The following is a 22,491-nucleotide window of genomic DNA, read 5'->3' as shown; positions in this document are numbered from 1 at the left end:
GCAAGACCCTGTACATCAGCAAGACCCTCCCTGATCTCACTGTCCTCCACGTCCTCCTACTTGCAGAATAACAATGCACAGTACTTCATCCACTTGGCATCCATTTCCTGATTTATCCTTAGCTCGTCTTAACTTTGCCCAAGGTATCCTTTTGTTTGTTGGTGTATATAAAAATCATGGATTCACTTTCATTCTACTCACCAAGGACATTCTACTCACCAAGGACATCTTAACCCTCCAGATTCCCTGATACAAGTCCATGGTATAGGAACAATGCCAGCTTGGATAGCATGGCTGACTCGCAGGAGGCAAAAAGGAAGCCTTTTCTAGTTGGCTGCCGGTGACTAATGGTGTTTTGTAGAGGTCAGTATTGAGACTGCTTCTTTTCATGTTATATGCCCGTTAACTCGATAGTGGAATTGATGGCTTTGCGGCCAAGCTTGCAGACAAAAAGGGATTGGTGGAGGGCCAGGTCATATTGAGGATGCAGAAGGACGAGGTCAGATTAGGAGGATGGACAATGAAGTAGCAGATAGAATACAATGTAAGGGAGTTTATGATCATGAACTTTGGCAGAAGGAATAAAGGTGTAGACTATATTCTAAATGTGGACCAAATTCAGAAATCAGGTGCAAAGGTACGTGGGAGTGCAGGCTAATTTGAGTCTTGGTGGTAATGAAGGGAAATGCAATATTAGCATTCATTTCAAGGGGATTAGAATATAAAAGCAAGGATGTAATGCAGAGGCTTTAAAAGCTATTGGTTAGACTGCACCTGAAAATCATTTAATGGCTCTGGGCCTCTACTCACTGGAGTTTAGAAGGATGAGGAGTGGATCTCATTGAAGTCTATCGAATATTTAAAGGCCTAAATTGAGTGAATGTGGAGAGGATGTTTCCTATAGTGGGGGACTCTAGGACAGAGGGCACAGCCTCAGAATAGAGGGAAGTTCATTTAGAATGGAGATGAACAGGAAATTCTTTAGCCAGAGGGTGGTGAATCTGTGGAATTAATTGCCACATGTGTCTGTGGAGGGCCAAGTCATTGGGTATATTTAATGCAGAGGTTGATATGTTTCTGATTAGTAAAGGTGTCAAAGTTTATGGGGAGAAGGCAGGAAAATGAGCTTGAAAGGGATATTCACAAAATGTTGGTGGAATGCAGCAGGCCTTTTGTGCGTGTTGCTTGAATTTCCAGCAACTGCAGATTTCCTCGTGATTGAGAGGGATATTAACTGAATCATGCTGGAATGCTAGATTAGACTCGATGGACAAACTGGCCTAATTTTGCTCTGATGTTTTGTGGTCTATAGCCCCTGCTTCCTTTATATTTCTCAAATGCCATGCTCAGCTTCACATTCTGATGTCTGACATCATCTTCATTTTCTCTTTTAACTAACATTAAAGCCTCTCCTGACGGCCAAGGTTCCTGAAATTTCCCATGCTTGTCTCTCTTACTGACTGACAGAAAATGCTGGAAGTTTTTTGGAGCTTTGAGCAGCAGCCAGTTGGAGAGATCAGCAGCTTGAGAAGCTGCAATCCACTCAGGCATCTCTGACTGGGTATTAAAGGCAGTGGTTCATGGCAATTTTTTGTTTTGGAGCTTTGAGCAGCGGCCAGCTGGAGCTTGAGAGGTTGTAATCCACTCAGGCATCACTGGTCAACTATTAATGGCAATGACTTGTGGCATTTTGTTTTAGACTTTTAGCAGTGGCCAGTCAGCGTTTGGGGTTGATTAGCAAGAACCAATCAAAGCAAGCAGAGCAGCCGTTGTCAAGTGGCCAGCTCCGGAGTGGACAGTGTCAAAGTGGAGATTGTAGGCTTTCGCTCTCTGAGGCCTCAGTCAGAGAAGGCAAACAAATGAATTTATTTTCCCCCCCTTTTCCAGTTTAAGATGGTTCTGGTGACCTTCAGCGACTTCTGGCTGGTGGCTAACAGAACAAGGAAAGCGACTAAATACTTTGTTAACCATACTTTTTCTGGCGAATGATCATCGTGAGTAATAGTTTGTAACTTTCCTTTGGAGTTGGGTAATTTGAAGTGGCATTCCCAAGGCAAGGTGAGGCGGTAGGCCCTGGTACTGAGAGTGTGGAAGAGCATGAAAAGTCATTCACAGGCCAAATCAAAACCACAGGGTCCAGGCCCTAGAGCGCTTTGATGCTGGAGAACACGGTGTTCGGCCAGAGATTTATAGGCCGAATCGAAGGGGCAAGGACTGGTATTTCCAAGTGGCAGAACCTGTTTGGACGGAGATTTAAGCGCCCGGCCACATTGAAAAGGTCAGAGTGTTGGGGCCCGAGGCAAGGTGGGAGCCGGTTCAGGTTGTTGCTTCATGATGTTTACTCAGCTGCACTCAACTATGGGACTCTGGTGGACTTCAGTTCAGAAACACTATTTGCTGTTACAGTTACTGTTTGCATGATGTATTTTCATTGTATCATTCGGTGTTTCACAGTCTTTTTTAATGGGTTATTTTATTTTATTCTTCATGGCTTTTTATGGGCATGATGTGGTTTTTATTCTCTACACATTGAGTATTTATATATATATATGTATACACACACACACACCTTTTTGAGTGTTTTTTTGGCTGCCATTTTGTTCAGTTTTATGTGCGTAGGAATGATCTGTGGTGGGGGGGAGGTTCAATATGGTTGATCTGATTTGTTCGTTTTGTTGTGCAGGAGAAGGGATGTGGGGGTTGAAGTGCCTGGTCCATTTTTGTTCTTTTTTTTTGGTGGGGAGGTGAGATTTGGGAGTTGATGATTCCATCCAGGCTCAACAGGAAGCTCAGAGTCCTCGGCCTTGACCCTGCCTTGTGCAGCTGGATCCTGGACTTCCTGTCAGATTGTCGGCAGCTTTCATGTCTTATCATGCTCTTCACATACTTGTAGAATGCCTTGGGGTTTTCCTTAATCCTGCCCGCCAAGGCCTTCTCATGGCTCCTTCTGGCTCTCCTAATTTCCTTCTTAAGCTCCTTCCTGTTAGCCTTATAATCTTCTAGATCTCTAACATTACTTAGCTCTCTGAACCTTTTGTAAGCTTTTCTTCTTGACTAGATTTATTACAGCTTTTGTACACCATGGTTCCTGTACCCGACCATAACTTCCCTGTCTCATTGGAACATAACTATGCAGAACTCCACACAAATATCCCCTGAACATTTGTTTTACTGTTATTGTTTTGTTGCCTGTTGTGTTTTGTGCTGTTCTGCAGAGCATTGTGGGCACACTATTAGGACCATAGAACATTACAGCACAGAAACAGGCCTTTTGACCCTTCTTGGCTGTGCTAAACCATTTTCTGCCTAGTCTCACTGACCTGCACCCGGGCCATATCCCTCCAAACCCCTCTCATCCCTATACCTGTCCAAGTTTTTCTTAAATGTCAAAAGTGAGCCCGCATTCACCACTTCATCTGGCAGCTCATTCCACACTCCCACCACTCTCTGCGTGAAGAAGCCCCCCCTAATGTTCCCTCTAAACTTTTCACCCTTAACCCATGACCTCTGGATTTTTTCTCCCCTAGCCTCAGTGGAAAAAGCCTGCTTGCATTCACTCTATCTATACCCATCATAATTTTATACACCTCTATCAAATCACCCCTCATTCTCCTACACTCCAGGGAATAAAGTCGTAACCTACTCAACCTTTCTCTGTAACTCAGTTTCTCAAGTCCCGGTAACATCCTTGTAAACCTTCTCTGCACTCTTTCAACCTTATTAATATCCTTCCTGTAATTAGGTGACCAAAACTGCACACAATACTCCAAATTCGGTCTCACCAATGTCTTATACAACCCACAGCTTTAATCTGCTAATGAAATTTGCCTACGACACTACATTGATTGGCTTAATCTCAAACAATAACGAGGCGGCCTAAGGGAAGTCATCTCTCTGACACAGTGGTGTCAAGAAAACAACCTCTCCCTCAATGTTGCAAAAACGAAATTATAATTTACTTATTATTATTTAATTATTTATGGTTTTATATTGCTATATCTCTACACTATTCTTGGTTGGTGCGACTGTAACCAAACCCAATTTCCCTCGGGATCAATAAAGTATGTCTGTCTGTCTGTGTAGTATCTTCAGCAAATTTAATTAGCAGATTGGAGTTGTGGGTGATGACACAGTTATGGGTATACAGAGAGTAAAGGAGGGAGCTTAGGACACAGCCCTGAGGGGCACCTGTATTGAGGGTCAGAGGTGTAGAGGTGAGGGAGCCCACTCTTGCCACCTGCTGGCATTCTGACAGGAAGTCCAGGATCCATCTACACAAGGCAGGGTAAAGGCCAAAGTCTCTGAGCTTTTTGAACGTGGGTGGAACTATGGTGTTGAATGCTGAACTGTAGTCCAAGAACAGTATTTTCACATCAGCATCCTTCTTCTCCAGATGTGTCAGGATGATGTATGGAGCTGTGGCTATTGCATCATCCATCGATCAGATGAGTCGGTAGGTGAATTGTAGGGAATCCAGTGTGGGTGGTAGAGCGCTGCAGATGTAGTCCTTGACCAGCTTCTGAAAGCATTTGTTTATTGAGGTGAGTGTGAGAGGACATCAGTCGTTCAGACATGTTACCATGTGTTTTTAGGCACATGGACAATGGTGGATAAAGCAAAAAATTAGTGGGAAGACTGAGGATGTCGAAAGGATGTTTCCCATGGTGGGGGAGTCTCAGACAAGAGGGAACAGCCTCAGTGTAGAAGGGCATCCATTTAAAACAGAGGTGGAGAAATTTCTTTCACCCAAGAGTGGTAAATTTGTGGAATTTATTACCACAGTCAGCTGTGGAGGCCAGACTGTAGAGTGTATTTAAGGCAGAGATTGATATGTTTTTGATTAGACGTGGTATTACAGGTTATGGGGAGTAGGCTGGGGAGTGGTGGGGCTGAGGAGGGGGAAAAAAAGGATCAGCCATGATGGAATGGTGGAGCAGGCTCAAATGGCCAATTTCTGCTTCTATGTCTTATGGTCTTCAAAGGTTTCAAAGGTACATTTAATGCCAGAAAAATGTATACAATATACATCCTGAATAGCTTTTTCTTCACAACATCCACAAAAATAGAGGAGTGTCCCAAAGAATGAATGACAGTTAAAAGTCAGAACCCCAAAGCCCCCCCCCAGACCCCCCCACACGTAAGCAGCAGGAAAGCAACGATCCCCCTCCCACCAGTAAAAAAGCATTGGCGCCCTCCACTAAGCACTCAAGTGTGCAGCAAAGCATCAATAAAGACACAGACTTGCAGTACCCCAAAGACTAATCGTTTACCTAGTAATTTGACATATCCCAGGCTCTCTCTCTCTTTCCCTAATAAAGGAAAAAGAGGTGTCTCTGTTTCACAGTGAGAGTGGTGACATAACAAACAACTTGCTGATTTACGATGTTAGAAGTCAGTTGTGTTGCTTTTTTCAAGTTTTGTGCCCAAAGAATTCGGGTCTCTAGGCACACAGCCAGCTTGCTGCTTTCTATCTTCTGTCTCCCACGGCACATCGATTCCCTACTGAGGCACCGCCCATGAGTTTGCCCGCCTCTAGAGCCATGAAATCCCAGAACTCCGAAGGAGTGCTAATCTTCTAGGCTGAGCCCTTGGAATATTGAATTAGAGCCAGTCATGAGACCCCGAGAGTGGGTCCCATTCCCACCCACAAAGAACCGAAGCATGTAACTCCAGATCATGGTCTTCAAAAGAACCCTGAAAGGGAAAAATAGAGATATTAAAGATAGAAATAGGTCTAAATGTCGCAAATAGGGGAGAGGGAGACCCTGGTGGTCCTCTCCATGTGTAAATCCAGGCACTAAGAACATCTGCCTTACACATAACTCTTCAAATAAATACATTTTGATACATCAGTCCCACAGTGTTCTTTATCCTGGTGCTGCCTGACTTTTCCTTCAGTTGTATTTTACCTACTCTAATCTAACCCAAGGGATAAAGTTATGGAGAAATTCACAATGCCGAAGTTGCAGAATTGTTGGGACTCAATAATTTGCAGCCAAGTAGATGCAAAGAGAGGTGACCCAGTGGATAGAAATTTTCAAAACATGTTAAAGTCCAGAATGATTGAAAATCTCAGTATGAATATCAGCTGATGTCAATCCCTAAGCTCACAAGGGAAGGAATACAAACCTCTGATGTCCGGATGTGCTGGCACTGTTGAAGCTGCAAGGCAGTCAGCACTTCCTCGCGTTCTTACCTAAGTGAGCATGGTATAAAAACAGGCCCGTTTTGCAGCTGAGGGCTGCCTTATATCGGGATAGAGAAAGGTGGAGGAATGATGCATCATTGCCTGGGTGAGTGTAGAATGTCAGCCATTTTAGCAAGCTCCCTACAGTCCATCCTGGGGGCACTAGCGAAGGCTATACAAACTTGGTCAGGCATTTGCTGCATGAAGAGTTCTTTAAAAATAAAACAAGGATTTTTTCCCCCCAGGAATGATAGCATGTGATCCATTAGCTCTGAAGTCCTGACATTGCCAAGCATGGGCAAGGAGAGCAACTGTTTGGCACACTCAGACCCTGATAGTCCAAAAGTATGTAAAAGGTGAGTTTTCAGTGATCGGTATTTATCGTGTTCAGGCAGACTCACCTCTCCTCAAGACAGCAAACAGCTCCTCCTCTGTAATTTGAATAGGGTCCACGATTTCACTGTTGCATCTCCTCACATCTATAAACTCTGTGTCCATCTCCAGACTAAATATAAATGCAAAAAATCCAATTAAAATCTCCCCCATCTCTTTTGGCTCCACACATAGATCTGACCTTGCTGAGAACCAATTTTGACCTTTTCTATCCTTTTGCTCTTAAGACATCTGTAGGTACCTCTGATTCTCCTTCAACTTGTCTGCAAGAGCAACCTCATATCTTCTTTTAGCCCCTCTACTTTCCTTCTTAGGTGTTCTCTTGCATTTCTTATACAGTACTCCTCAAGTACCTCATTTGTTCCTGCCTTTTTATACCTCCTTTTTCTCAATCAGGGCCTCAAATCTCAAACCAGAGCTTTAACATCCCTCCACAGCTTTCTGTCATTATATCCTTAATAATAGTCTTCCAGGATTTTCTCCAAGGTCTGCCCATCTGGTCTATAATTCCCTGTTATCTCTTTCTTTTTATTTTGGAGGGATTGATAGAATACAGTAAGATTCACATACTGATACAGCTCTAGTCTCCTTATTTGAAGAGAGATTTTTTCCCTCCCCTTCCCCGCTTCTATTTCTCACTCTGGCCTTTTATCTCTCTCACCTCATGTCTCCTCCACCTTCCCTTTCTCCTATAGTCCTGTCACAACCAGTGGTCATTTTCAGCTAGGATGTGGATTGTATTTTCTCAGTGTAACCTCGTGTTCCTTGGATTGTTTGCCTTTCATATCTAATTGGCTTTGGACTAGCTCTGGGTTTTCACTTTGTTTATCATGTGTCTCATTTAGGATCATGGGGATTGTTTAACTCCCTTTGTAATCACTTTAATTCAATTTGGGACAATTTGAATCAACATGGGATTTTCAATGTAGTTTTTGTCTTTGGGGTTATTGCTTTGTCTGGACACTGGGTGACTGTCAAGAGAGGGAAGGGGAGTAGACAGGAAGAGCAGAGCACCCCTGTGGCTGTTCCCATCAACAATAAGTATACCATTTTGGATACTGTTGATGGGGATGACCTACCAGGGACAAGCTGCAGTGGTTGTGTCTCTGGCTCCGAGACTGGACCCTCAGCTCAGAAGGGAAGGAGGGAAAAGAGGAGAGCAGTAGTGATAGGGGGACAGATAGGAAGAGATCGAGAATCCCGGTGCCTCCCTGGTGCCAGGGTCCGCGATATCTCGGATCAAGTTCTCAGTATTCTCAAGAGGGAGGGTGAGCAGCCAGATGTCGTGATCCATGTAGGGACCAATGACGTGGGTAGGAAAAGTGAGGAGGTCCTGAAAGGTGAGTTTAGGGAGCTAGGTGCCAAGTTAAAGGACAGGACCTCCAGGATAGCAATCTCAGGATTGCTACCAGTGCCACGTACAGGTGGGTTTAGAAATAGTAAGATAGTGCAGATCAACATGTGGCTGAAGACATGGTGCAGGAGGGAGGGCTTCAGATTTATAGATAATTGGGCAATTTTCCAGTGAAGGTGGGACCTGTTCTGGTGGGACGGTTTATATCTGAACTGGAGGGGGACAAATATTGCCAGAGAGGCTCCAGTGGATTTAAACTAGATATGAGGGGGGAGGGGAACTAGAGTGTAGGAACAGATGTATGGGAGAAGGAAGAAGAAGAAGACAGTAAAGTTCTTTGTATTGTTAGAGATAAACAGAGAGGAAGAGATGGAGAATTTCTTAAATGCATTTATTTTAATGCTAGGAGCATTGTAAGAAAGGTGGATGAGCTTAGAGCATGGATTGATACCTGGAAATATGATGTTGTAGCTATTAGTGAAACATGGTTGCAGGAGGGGTGTGATTGGCAACTAAATATTCCTGGATTTTGTTGCTTCCAGTGTGATAGAGTCAGAGGGACAAGAGGGGGAGGTGTTGCATTGCTTGTCAGAGAAAATATTACAGCAGTGCTTTGGCAGGATAGATTAGAGGGCTCATCTAGGGAGGCTATTTGGGTGGAATTGAGGAATGGGAAAGGTGTAGTAACACTTATAGGGGTGTATTATAGACCACCTAATGGGGAGTGAGAATTGGAGGAGCAAATTTGCAAGGAGATAGCAGATATTTGTAGTAAGTACAGGGTTGTGATTGTGGGAGATTTTAATTTTCCACACATAGACTGGGAAGCCCATACTGTAAAAGGGATGGATGGTTTGGAGTTAGTAAAATATGTGCAGGATAGTCTTTTGCAGCAATACATAGAGATACCAACAAGAGAAGGGGCAGATGTTGGATCTTCTGTTAGGGAATGAAATAGGTCAGGTGATGGAGGTATGTGCTGGGGAGCACTTCGGGTCCAGTGATCACAATGCCATTAGTTTCAATGTAATTATGGAGAAGGATAGGACTGGACCCAGAGTTGAGATTTTCGATTGGAGAAAGGCTAAATTTGAGGAGATGCAAAAGGAGTGGATTGGGACAATTTGTTTATGGGAAGGATGTAATAGAGAAATGGAGGTCATTTAAAGGTGAAATTTTGAGGGTACAGAATCTTTATGTTCCTGTTAGGTTGAAAGGAAAGGTTAAAAGTTTGAGAGAGCCATGATTTTCAAGGGATATTGGAAACTTGGTTAAGAAAAAGAGAGATATCTACAATAAATATAGGCAGCATGGAGTAAATGAGGTGCTTGAGGAATATAAAGAATGTAAGAAGAATCTTAAGAAAGAAATTAGAAAAGCTAAAAGAAGATACGAGGTTGCTTTGGCAAGTCAAATGAAAATAAATCCGAAGGGTTTCTACAGTTATATTAATAGCAAAAGGACAGTGAGGAATAAAATTGGTCCTTTAGAGAATCAGAGTGGACAGCTATGTGTGGAGCCGAAAGAGATAGGGGAGATTTTGAACAATTTCTTTTCTTCGGTATTCACTAAGGAGAAGGATATTGAATTGTGTAAAGTAAGGGAAACAAGTAGAGAAGTTATGGAAACTATGACGATTAAAGACGAGGAAGTACTGGCGCTTTTAAGGAATATAAAAGTGGATAAATCTCCGGGTCCTGACAGGATATTCCCTAGGACCTTGAGGGAGGTTAGTGTAGAAATAGCAGGGGCTCTGACAGAAATATTTCAGATGTCATTAGAAACGGGGATGGTGCCGGAGGATTGGCATATTGCTCATGTGGTTCCATTGTTTTAAAAGGGTTCTAAGAGTAAACCTAGCAATTATAGGCCTGTCAGCTTGACATCAGTGGTGAGTAAATTAATGGAAAGTATTCTTAGAGATGGTATATATAATTATCTGGATAGACAGGGTCTGATTAGGAACAGTCCACATGGATTTGTGCGTGGAAGGTCATGTTTGACAAATCTTATTGAATTTTTTGAAGAGGTTACGAGGAAAGTTGACGAGGGTAAAGCAGTGGATGTTGTCTATATGGACTTCAGTAAGGCCTTTGACGAGGTTCTGCATGGAAGGTTAGTTAGGAAGGTTCAATCGTTAGGTATTAATATTGAAGTAGTAAAACGGATTCAACAGTGGACGGATGGGAGATGCCAGAGAGTAGTGGTGGATAACTGTTTGTCAGGTTGGAGGCCAGTGACTAGTGGTGTGCCTCCGGTATCAGAACAGAGTGATCTGGGAATAATGGTGCATAGTTCCCTGAAGGTGGAATCTCATGTGGATAGGGTGGTGAAGAAAGCTTTTGGTATGTTGGCCTTTATAAATCAGAGCATTGAGTATAGGAGTTGAGATGTAATGTTGAAATTGTACAAGGCATTGGTAAGGCTGAATTTGGAGTCTTGTGTACAGTTCTGGTCACTGAATTATAGGAAAGATGTCAACAAAATAGAGAGAGTACAGAGAAGATTTACTAGAATGTTACCTGGGTTTCAGCACCTAAGTTACAGGGAAAGGTTGAACAAGTTAGGTCTTTATTCTTTGGAGCGTAGAAGGTCAAGGGGGGACTTGATAAAGGTATTTAAAATTATGAGGGGAATAGATCGAGTTGACCTGGATAGACTTTTTCCATTGAGAGTAGAGGAGATTCAAACAAGAGGACATGAGTTGAGACTTAGGGGACAAAAGTTTAAGGGTAACACGAGGGGGAATTTCTTTACTCAGAGTGTGGTAGCTGTGTGGAACGAGCTTCCAGTAGAAGTGGTAGAGGCAGGTTCGGTATTGTCATTTAAAGCAGAATTGGATAGGTATATGGACAGGAAAGGAATGGAGGGTTATGGGCTGAGTGCGGGTCAGTGGGACTAGGTGAGAGTAAGCATTCAGCATGGACTAGAAGGGCCGAGATGGCCTTTTTCCATGCTGTAATTGTTATATGGTTATATGGTCTGATTGGTCCTGAATACCTACATGTCTCGAGGTGTATTTCAGTTGGGGGCTTGCCAACTCCTTTGCTCAGTCATTGTGGATCCTCGTCTGGTGAAACTCTGACCAAATTCTTCTGTGTATCATGTATGATTTCATTTCTTCAAGATTCTGTGGAGTTTGCCTGGGATCCTGTTACTGTTTCTGGTTAACTTCTGTAACAAATCTTTTGTTTTGTTTGAATTGCCAAAGTCTCTGGGATTCTCCCTAGTATCCAAGACCTCTCTCAGAAAGGTGACATCCATTATTTAGGATTCCATCACCCAGGACATGCCCTCTTCTCATTGTTACTATCAGGAAGGAGGTACAGAAGCCTGAAAGCACACAATCAGTGATTCAGGAACAGCTTCTTTCCCTTTGCCGTCCAATTCCTAAATGGACATTGAACCTATGAACTAGTTTAAAAAAAACTTCAGTTTATGCACTATTTTTAATTTAACTATTTAATATATATTTCTACACTTACTGTAATTGATTTTTTCCAGTTTTATCATATATTGCATTGTACTGCTGTCACTGTTTAACAAATTTCATGACACTTGCCTGTGATATTAAACCTGATTCCGTTTCTAGCAGTTGAGTTCACTAGTGACCCTGACAGGTTCACTCTCCCCTCCTATCACATTTCTTCCTCTCCAGCCCTTTACCTTTCCCACCCAACTGCCTTCACCTATCACATTCTAGCTATCCTTCCTCTCCCCACCGCTGTTTATTCTGGCACTGTCCCCCTTCCCTCTCAGTCCTGAAGAAGGTTCTCAGACCAAAACATCAGCTTTTTATATATTTCCATAGATGTGCCTGACCTGCTGAGTTCCCCAGTGTTTTTATGTGTTTCTTTGGATTTCCAGCATCTACAAATGTTTGCATGCTTTTGAAGATATACTTGCTGTGGAGTCTGTGCAGGGGAGGTTCATCAAGATGATTCTGCAGATGAGGGGGTTAGCTTAGCTCAGTAGGTGAGACTAAAACTAGGGTGAAGATGAGGAGTTTTCAAGTTCAAGCTCAGTCTGTTGTCATTCAATTCTATGCATGTATACCATTAAATGAAACAACAATCCTCTGGATCAAGGTGCACAACAAAATACATATACCTCACACACACAACACATTAAAGTAATATTACCACAAATAACAAATAATATGGTGCATTTACAACACAAGCTAATAAGTATAATAATGCTGTGATGAGGCCTGGGTGGTGGGACAGAGTTCAGTAGGTTCCTAGTCAGACAGTCAGAGAGTAGTGAATCTATAGAATGTTCTGCCCAGGGAAGCAGTAGAGGCTACCTCATTAAATATATTTAAGACACAGTTAGACACACTTTTGCATAGCAGGGAAATGAAGGGTTATGGGGAAAAGGCAGGGTGGTAGAGCCCGGCCAGATCAGCCATGATCTCATTGAATGTCGGAGCAGGCTCGACAGGCCCGGAGGCCTAGTCCTGCTCCTGTTCTGTGTTCAGTGACTGGTTCACCACTATTTACATGTATAAATAGTGTAACTCTGATCATTGGGGCAGCAATAGCATTACGCTAACCGCTAAACTAACGTGCACTTACTGAGTTCCGTACCCATCCCTGTCTGTGAAGAGTTTGTATGTTTTCCCCATGAGTTTCCTCCCACGTTCCAAAGATGTACGGGTTAGTACACATGGGTGTAATTGGGCAGCATGGGATTGTTGGGCTGGAAGGGCCTGTTACTGTGCTGTATCTTTAAATAAAAATAAAATAAATACCTTCAGTTTGCAGACAGGGCAAAGCTGAATGGGAGAGTGAACTGGGAGTACATTAGTTATCTTCCAAACCACAAACATACAGACTGTCAGTTCCTGGAGATGTATACATTTTCACTCCCAACAGTTTCCGTATAAATAGATACCAAGCTATCTGTTGGTAAATGGATTGTTTCCATTCACAAACCACAGGTAGGAAATAGCCAAGCCTGTGATGTGTTTCAGCTCAGCAGTGCTCAATGTGTTCACAATTACTGTTTTAACTGTGTAATGTTTGTGATGTATGCACATTATGAAAATAAGTTTTTCACTGTACCTCGGTAGATATGACAATGATAAACCAATTTGGCAGCTTACACTTTGTCAAAGGACACAGCAGGATATAGATCAGTTGGAAATTTGGGAGAAGAAATGGAATTTTTTTCGATATATACCTCTGAACAGGCCTTTTCCAGCATCCCCTGCCACCTTGATTTAACCCTAACCTATTCATGGGAGAATTTACAAAGACCGATATATCTTGGTACATACATACCTGGTATGTCTTGGACAGTGGAAAGTAACCGAGCACCAGGTGAAAACCCATGCATTCGATGGGGAGGATGTAGAGTGACGCTTTATAGAGAATGCCAGGATTGAACAGAGAGAGAGGAAGGACGGGAGGGGAAAGGTTGGAGAAAAGGAGAGGGCAAGAATGTGTGTGAGAGAGTGAGCGAGAGAGGAAGAGAGAGAGTGAGACAAGGAGAGAAAGAAAGAAAGAAAGGCCAGTACATAAAGAAGTTTTGAAACCTATGTCAAACAGCCACTAATGTTTTAATACAGCCCTGGTATGTTTTTAAAAATTCTTACTCTTTAGGCTGGTAAGCGATCTGAGGGAGAGAGAGAGAGAGCAAGGTTCAGGTTTGACACCAGCCGATAAATAATTAACAGTATGATCCGCTGCTCATCTGGACTATAGTTGCTGTCTCAGCCTTTAGCCAAAGAGTGTTTCCGGATAGCAGAAAGAACGACTTGTTCGCAACACTTCGTGACATCTGTTTACCCTTCTCTGGATCATGGCTCTCTCAACTGAGCAAGTCTATTACTCCACTCTGAGTGCCTATCAGGTAAGTCCGATTTGGTGTTAGAACGATTTTTTATTCTATGGGTGGTAACAGGCACCAGAAGACAATGAGAACCACGTCACAGGTCTGATAAATGTTGCTTTTATTTCACAAAGATATCAGATGTTCACTAAATGGAAAAAACAGTTGTATTCAGAGAGGAATTATTTCCGTCTTCACAGCATCTGCTCTCAGAATGAGGCTTTTCATTCTAGAATGAAGGAGATGTCCTCCTTTTTCAAAGCAAGGGGTTTCCTTTCCTCCACCATCAACACTTCCCTCAACCACATCTCTTCCATTTCACGCATGTCTGCTCTTACCCTGACCTCCCGCCACCCTACCAGGCTTAGGGTTCCTTATGTCCTCACCAACCACCCCACCAGCTTCCACGTCCAGCATTCTCCAGAACTTCCACCATCTCCAAAGGGATCCCACCACCAAGCTCATCTTTCCCTCCCGTACCCCCCCACTTTCTGCATGGTTTGCTCCCTATGTGACTCCCTTGTCCGTTCGTTCCTCCTCAATGATCTCCCTCCTGGCACTTACCCTTGCAAGCTGAACAAGTGCTATACCTGTCCCTACACCTCCTCCGTCACTACTGTTCAGGGCCCCAAACAGTCCTTCCAGGTGAGGCAACACTTCACCTGTGAGTCTGTTGGGGCCTCCTGTATATCGGTGAGACCCGATGTAGATTGGGTGGTTGTTTCGCCGAGTACCTATGCTCTGTGCTATCGAAGGGTCTCGGTCCGAAATGTTGAGTGTACCTTTTTCAATAGGTGCTGCTTGCCCTGCTGAGTTCCTCCAGCATTTTGTGTGTGTTGCTTGGATTTCCAGCATCTGCAGATTTTCTCTTGTTTGTTATTTTTTCCTGTATCTGGTTAAAGTTTAGATTCATTTTCTTGTTTTGACAAACCTCTTTGTCTTGCTTTTCTCTTTAATAGCTTCATGTTTACTGAGTCTCCCATCATCTCTACAAAAAGGAATTTATTTAGCTAGAGAGTGGTGACTGATTCATTGGGGATATTCTGTGGAGGCCAATTCATTGGGGATATTGAAAGTGGAGACTAATGGATTCTTGATTTGTAAGAATATGGAAGGTTATGGGGAGAAGGCAGGGGAATGGAGTTGAGATGGAAAATAGATCAGCCACAGCAGAAACAGAGAGCAGATTCAATAGGTTGAATGGCATAATTCTGCTCCTGTGTCATAGAAAACCTACAGCACAATATAGGCCCTTTGGCCCACAAAGCTGTGCCGAACATGGCCTTAACTTAGAAATTACCTACGGTTACCCATAGCATTCTATTTTTCTGAGCTCCATGTATCTGTCCAGGAGTCTCTTAAAATACCCTATTGTATCCACCTCCACCACTGTCGCTGGCAGTCCATTCCACGCACTCACACTCTCTGCTTAAAAAAACTTAACCCTGACATCTCCTCTCGTGCTAGCCATTTCAGCCTTGGGAAAAAGCCTCCGACTATCCACACAATCAATGCCTTTCATCATCTTATACACCTCTATCAGGTCACCTCTCATCCTTCATCGCTGCAAGAAAAAATGCTGAGTTCACTCAACCTATTCTCATAAGGCATGCTTCCCAATCCAGGCAACATCCTTGTAAATCTCCTCTGCACCCTTTCTATGGTTTCCACATCCTTCCTGTAGTAAGGCAACCAGAACTGAGCACAGTACTCCAAGTGAGGTTTGACCAGGGTCCTATATAACTGCAACATTTACCTCTTGGCTCCTAAATTCAATCCCACGTTTGATGAAGGCTAATGCACTGTATGCTTTCTTAACCACAGAGTCAACCTGCACAGCAGCTTTGAGTGTCCTATGGACTTGGACCCTCAAGATTCCTCTGATCCTTTACACTGCCAAGAGTCTTACCATTAATACTATATTCTGCCATCATATTTGACCTACCAGAATGAACCACCTCACACTTATCTGGGTTGAACTCCATCCGCCACTTCTCAGCCCAGTTTTACATCCTATCTGTGTCCCACTGTAACCTCTGACAGCCCTCCACACTATCCACAACACCTCCAACCTTTGTGTCATTAGTAAATTTACTAACCCATCCCTCCACTTCCTCATCCAGGTCATTTATAAAAATCACAAAGAGTAAGGGTCCCAGAACAGATCCCTGAGGCACTCCACTGGTGACCGACCTCCATGCAGAATATGACCCGTATACAACTACTCTTTGCCTTCTGTGGGCAAGCCAATTCTGGATCCACAAAGCAAGGTCCCCTTGAATCCCACGTCTCCTTAATTGGCGTTGCATAGGGTACCTTATCAAATGCCTTACTGAAATCTATATATACTACATCTACTGCTCTACCTTCATCAATGTGTTTAGTCACATCCTCAGAATATTCAATCAGGCTCATAAAGCACGATCTGCCTTTTACAAAGCCATGCTGACTATTCCTAATCATATTATGGTCTTATAGTATAAGATATCCTTATGTCCCAGTACGAAGGAGTGTGGGTTATTTAGATGAATCTTTTGGTTGGCTTGCTCCTGGGACTGGCCAAAATGCCCACTCTCAGGTTCTGGCAGTTGATGGATCAGCCTGAGCTAACAGTCTGCCTGTCTTCTGGGAAAATGTCCTTGTCTGTGTGTCCCTTAAGAAGGAGTACATGGAGCAATGTGGGACTTCCAGAATCAGTGGGTACCACAAATAAAGATGAAGATTATTTTGTTTTTGTCATACATGCATCGAAATTCTTAGTGAAATGCACTGAGGATGTGCTGGGCAGCTGACAAATGTCACCACGTTTCCCACGCTAACATTGCATGCTAACGTCTCTCTAATCCTAACCCAAACATCTTTGGAAACTGAGAGGAAGCACACATTCACGGGGAGAATGTGCAGTCTCCTTAAGGACAACGGTGGGAATGGAACCCAATCACTGGTGCTGTAAGCGTTACACTAGCTGCTCCACTACCATACCACAGGTGCTTCAGTACATTCTGGATAGTTATTGCTGTATCGTAATCCAAAACAATTGACTGTAAATAGAATGAATCATGAAGTACAGTAATGTAATGATACTTTGCAATCAGTGAATCAACCTTCTTTGGAAAAAGTTACAAAAAATTCTCTTCTGTGGTTCAGATTTTCCTCTGGTGATGTTACTAAACAGGTTTAAACAAACCACCTCAGGGACTAAATAAATCAAGATTCAAGATCAAGATTGTTTAATGCCATTTCCAGTAACCAAGTGTAAAGGAGAAGAAAATAATTGTTACTCCAGATAGAATGCAGCACAAAAAAGCACAATAAGATAATTAACACAATAATAAAAACAAAATAAATATAAATACATAAGATAGCTTCCTCTCAGCGGCCACTTCATTAGGTACCTTCTGTATCTAATCAAGTGGCCGCTGATTGTATGTTCATGGTGCTCTGCTGCTGGAGGCCATTCACTTCAAGGTTCAATATGTTGCACGTGCATTCAGAGATCCTCCTCTGCACGCCACTGTTGTAACATGTGGTTATTTCAGTTACTGTTGCCTTCCTGTCAGCTTGAACCAGTCTAATCATTCTCCTCTGACCTCTCTCATTAACATGTTTTCACCCACAGAATGGCCACTCACTGAATTTTGTTTTGTATTTTGTGAAAATCCAGGTGATCAGCAATTTCTGAGATACTCAAACCACTGCATTTGGCACCAACAATCATTCCATGGTCGAAGTCACTTAGATTACATTTCTTCTCCATTCTGATGTTTGGATTGAGCAACAATTGAACCTCTTGACCAAGTCTGCATGCTTTTATGCATTGAGATACTGCCTATGACTGGCTGATTAGATATTTGTATTAATGAACAGGTGTACCTGTGTGCACTGAATAAATTATTGTGTGTGAGAGAGAGAGAGAGAGAGAGGGAGAGTGTGTGTGTGGTCCTACATTATATTGCTGTTCTTTTTCCTGCTTCTTTCTGGCCTGTATATATGTCCTTGGTGATGGGTAGGCTGGTGCCAATGATGCATTTGGCATCACTGTAGTGCAGTTTCCATACCATGCTGTGATGTAACATGTTAGGATGCTCTCTATATGCACCTTTAGAATGTCATGTGCAAGATACTGTTGTGAAGTTGGAGGAAAATCTTGAGCCCAGAAGTCAGGGTGAAGTCATGGCCAATGTAATCTGCATGTTGTTAGAATACTGTTAACTCCCAGCAGGTTGTAGTACAGGTTATAATTTGCTATTGTTCCTGCCCTTTGGTGGGGTGTACCCTCGTTGCGCTACGACCAATGGGAACGATGTATAAGAACCTGAAGACTCATTCAATGTTTCAGAAACAGATTCTTCCCCTCTGTCATCAGATTTCTGAACATGAACACTACCTCATTACTGATGGGGTGGCATGTAGCATAGCAGACAGTGTAATTCTTTACAGCACTAGCGACTGGAAGATTAGGGTTCAATTCCCACCGCTATCTGTAAGAGGTCTGTATATTCTCACCCTGACAATGTGCCTCCAGTTTTTTCCCACATTCCCAAAACAGAAGATCATCCTTGCTCTCCCCAACACTTAACCAAGCCATCGAGCTTTATAGCATTGACCAAAGGAACTAACTTGGAGCAGAGAATTTGGTTTTGCATTGACATAATGAAGAAGACAAGGAACAGGAGCAGGGGTAAACTAACTGGCCTTTTGCACCTTCTCCACCACTAGCCACAGAGCATTCTCTTTGTTATATTGGGTGTTAGCATCTCAGAGGATCTATCCTGGGCCCAACACGTTGACACAATTACAAAGAAGGCATACCAGTGGTTCTATTTCATTAGAAGTTTGAGGACTTTCAATATGTCACCAAAGAACATTCAACATGGAACAGTACAGCACAGGAGCAGGCCATATGGCCCACAGTGATGTGCCAACTTAGCTAAAATGCAAATCAAAAACATCCAAACACCAATCCCTCCTACCTACACCATGCCCATACCCCTCCATCTTCCTTAAATCCATGTGCCTATCCAAGCATGTCCTGTATGCCTCTAATGTATTTGCCTCTTATCACAATACCAGGCATCCATGTCTTTCTGTGTGTGTAAAAAAAACAAAAAAAAACAAAAAAAAAACTTACCCCTCATGTCCCCCTTGAACCTACCCCCTTTCATCTTCAATGCATGACTTCTGGTATTAGACATTTTAACCCTGGGAAACAGATACTCTCTGTCCACTCTATCTATGCCTCTCATAATCATGTAAATCTGTATCAGATCACCCCTCAGCCTCTGGCAGACATGAGAAAACAACCCAGGTTTATTCAGCCTTTTGTGATGGCACATACCCTCTAAACCAGGCAGCATCCTGTTTATGATCACTTAGCCCTAAGGGTTCTGTTACCTTAAGCTTTCTTATCAAATCTGGTTCATTACACGACACCCAATCCAGAATTGCCTTTTCCTCTGGTGGATCTAACCACAAGCTGCACCAAAAATCCACCTTGTAGGTATTCTACAAATTCCCTCTCTCAGTATGAAGCACCATTCTGTTTTTTTCTAGTCTACCTGCATATTGAAATCCCCTAAAGCAATCATAACATTGTCATTTTAAAATCTCTTTTCTTTCTCCCATTGCAATTTGTAAACCACATCCTGGTTACTGTTTGGAGACCTGAATATAACTCATAACCGTGTCTTTTAAACCTTGCATTTTCTTAATTCTTCCCACAAGGAAAAAGAATCTAGTGCTTTCCCAACATATACGACAAATAAACTCTGCTTGGGCTACCAGCTGGGTACAGATGTCAGTTGTAGCTGACACTCTGCCATCTTCTTCAGGGATGATGACTAGGCATGTCTAATCTGATAGAAATTATACTCCCATTATCTGTCCCTCTTGATTGGATAGTCCTCAATCAATCAGGTTTCAGCTGTCCCACCCTTGTTTACAATCGAATACCAGTTCTTACTTGGAGCAAGACCTACGTCTTTGTTAAAATTCTTTCTCTCTAGTTTTATATTTTCACAGTTTCTGGAAAGATTGCTAGGATCCTAAAGAAATACCATCCACAAACTTATAAGGAGGCTTATATCCCAGTTTATATGGGTCAGAGATGACCTATGACTCAGGACAGCTGGCATTTACAGCGTATTTTGGCCAGCTAGGATGCATAGTGAAAACCCTTATTGAGGAGCACAGGAGGTGTATCCATTTGGGTTATCTGGAGAAATTGGTGGTAGCAGAATATTGCATTCACAATGGCCTAAGGATTGATTTTGATGACACAGAACTTCTGTGCCACACCAGTGGTTTGTAGGACCGCCTAGTGTAGGAATTCAGTTGTAAACAAGGTGCGACAATGGAAATCTGATTGGTTGAGAACTAACCAATCAGGAGAGATGGATGATGGGCGTATATATACCAACGGATTAGATGTATCTATGCATCATCCCTGTTGAAGATGGCAGTTTGTCATTGAAATATTGGTTAAAATCAATACCTGTACCTGGCTACTAGCCTGAGAAGAGTTTAACTGTCTACCACGAGAATTCTACATCTTCTGATCCCATGTCACCTCTTGTTATGGATTTGATTTCATTTTTAGCCAACAACCATCCCACCCCTCTGCCTACCTGCCTGTCCTTTTGATACAATGTGTATCCTTGGATGTTAAAGCTGGCCTTTATAAATCAGAGCATTGAGTACAGAAGTTGGGATGTAATGTTAAAATTGTACAAGGCATTGGTAAGGCCAAATTTGGAATATTGTGTACAGTTCTGGTCACCGAATTATAGGAAAGATATCAATAAATTAGAGAGAGTGCAGAGACGATTTACTAGGATGTTACCTGGGTTTCAGCACTTAAGTTACAGAGAAAGGTTGAACAAGTTAGGTCTCTATTCATTGGAGTGTAGAAGGTTGAGGGGGGATTTGATCGAGGTATTTAAAATTTTGAGAGGGATAGATAGAGTTGACGTGAATAGGCTGTTTCCATTGAGAGTAGGGGAGATTCAAACGAGAGGACATGATTTGAGAGTTAGGGGGCAAAAGTTTAAGGGAAACACGAGGGGGTATTTCTTTACTCAGAGAGTGATAGCTGTGTGGAATGAGCTTCCTGTAGAAGTAGTAGAGGCCAGTTCAGTTGTGTCATTTAAGGTAAAATTGGATAGGTATATGGACAGGAAAGGAGTGGAGGGTTATGGGCTGAGTGCGGGTAGGTGGGACTAGGTGAGATTAAGAGTTTGGCACGGACTAGGAGGGCCGAGATGGCCTGTTTCCATGCTGTGATTGTTATATATGGTTATACTGTGATCTCCTTTCAGCCACAACTCAGTGATTCCCACTACGTCATACTGCAAATCTACAACTGCACTACAAGATCACCTAACTTATTCTGCACATTGGGTGCATTCAAATTCATCACCTTCAGTCCTGTATTCATCACCCTTTTCAATTTGTCCTCATCTTATTAGGTGATAGTAAATCCTTACACCTTTCTAAACGTTTTTGTCTTTTTATTTATTATAGAGACTTTCCTAACCTCTCCTGTACTCGTCTTCCCTTTTATTTTATCCTCACATTTCCAAACTGTTTAAAGACACATTTCAACCCATGGGACTGACTGCAATTTTCCCCTATCTACTACCTGTCCTTCCTCACACTCGTCCTACAAATTGAATCTACTTGTATGCCAACTGCCCCATCCTCTGCCCTATCATTCTGGTTCCCACCCCTATCAAATGAGTCTCAACAACTCCAGGAAACCTGCCTGCAAGGATTCTGAACCCCTCGATTTCATGTGTAATCTTTTCTTTCTGTACAGGTCATACCTTCCCAAAGATCCAGAGATATGAAACCCCTGCCCTGGCACCAATTCCTCAGCCCCACATTAATCTGCCAAATTATCCAATTCTTACCCTCATTGGTACGTGGCACAGGTAGCTTTCTACCTAGCTCTCTAAATTCTCTCTTCAGGACCTCCTTCCTTTTAGTATCTATGTTGTTGCTATCAATAAGTATCAAGAATTCTGGATGCTCACCTTCCCTCTTTTGAATGCTGTGGACCCATCTGAGACGCCCCTGATCCTGACACCTGAAAGGCAACATACTATCTGTGTGTCCCTTTCACGTCCACATATTCTCCTGTTTGTTCTTCTAACTATGGAATCTGTTATCACCACTGCACTCTTCTTCTCCCCTTCGCTTCTGAGCCATAGAACCAGGCACAGTGTCAGAAACCTTGTTGCTGTGGCTTTCCACAGCTAGGTTGTCTCCTCTAACAGTAGCTGAAGTGATATACTTATTATTGAGGGGAATAGCCACAAGACAGTTGGCTAAGTGGATGGAAAGGAGGGGGTTCAGTGAGATATGGGGCAAATGCAGGGAATTGGGACCAGCTTAGTGAGCACCAGGATCGACATGGATGAGTTAGGCTGAAGGGCTTGAGTCTATTTTGTTTAAGACCATAGGATATAGGAGCAGAAGTAGGCCATTCAGTCCATCAAGTCTGCTCAATCATGTTCTGATCCAATTCTTCCAGTCATCCCAACTCCCCTGCCTTCTCAAGTCAAGTCAAGTCACTTTTTATTGTTATTTCAACCATAACTGCTGGTACAGTACACAGTAAAAATAAGACAATGTTTTTCAGTACCATGGTGCTACATGAAACAATACAAAAACTACACTGAACTATATAAAATAACACAAAAACTGCACTAGACTACAGACC

The 22,491-nt window shown here is 42.8% G+C and overlaps 1 protein-coding gene and 1 long non-coding RNA gene across 8 annotated transcripts in view; one reads left to right on the top strand and one right to left on the bottom strand.

Moving 5' to 3' along the window:
- Positions 1 to 1,664: 1,664 nt before the first annotated feature.
- The window catches only part of LOC140719268 (BAR/IMD domain-containing adapter protein 2-like 2), a 161,062-nt gene continuing 140,235 nt past the window's right edge, over positions 1,665 to 22,491 (top strand). For 3 of the 7 annotated variants that reach the window (XR_012096878.1, XR_012096879.1, XM_073033772.1), the window contains exon 1: positions 13,476 to 13,790. Coding sequence is in view for 5 of the 7 variants with exons in the window: in XM_073033772.1 (XP_072889873.1) it covers positions 13,740 to 13,790 (51 nt within the window). In the remaining 2 variants the exon portion in view is untranslated. Of the gene's footprint in view, positions 1,995 to 13,470; positions 13,791 to 22,491 lie in introns of those variants that run through there. The other 4 variants (XM_073033774.1, XM_073033777.1, XM_073033776.1 and 1 more) reach the window with 4 other exon arrangements.
- On the bottom strand, positions 5,167 to 13,538 carry LOC140719269 (uncharacterized). Its single transcript, XR_012096880.1, has 3 exons — positions 13,220 to 13,538; positions 6,589 to 6,692; positions 5,167 to 5,694 (listed from the first exon to the last, which is right to left on the bottom strand). It is a non-coding gene; the product is annotated as an uncharacterized lncRNA (long non-coding RNA).

The sequence above is a fragment of the Hemitrygon akajei genome, chromosome 31 (assembly GCF_048418815.1).
Source record: "Hemitrygon akajei chromosome 31, sHemAka1.3, whole genome shotgun sequence".
Taxonomy (NCBI): Eukaryota; Metazoa; Chordata; class Chondrichthyes; order Myliobatiformes; family Dasyatidae; genus Hemitrygon; species Hemitrygon akajei.
Note: the sequence above shows the minus strand (reverse complement) of the source record. Positions and strands in the feature narration are given on the sequence as shown.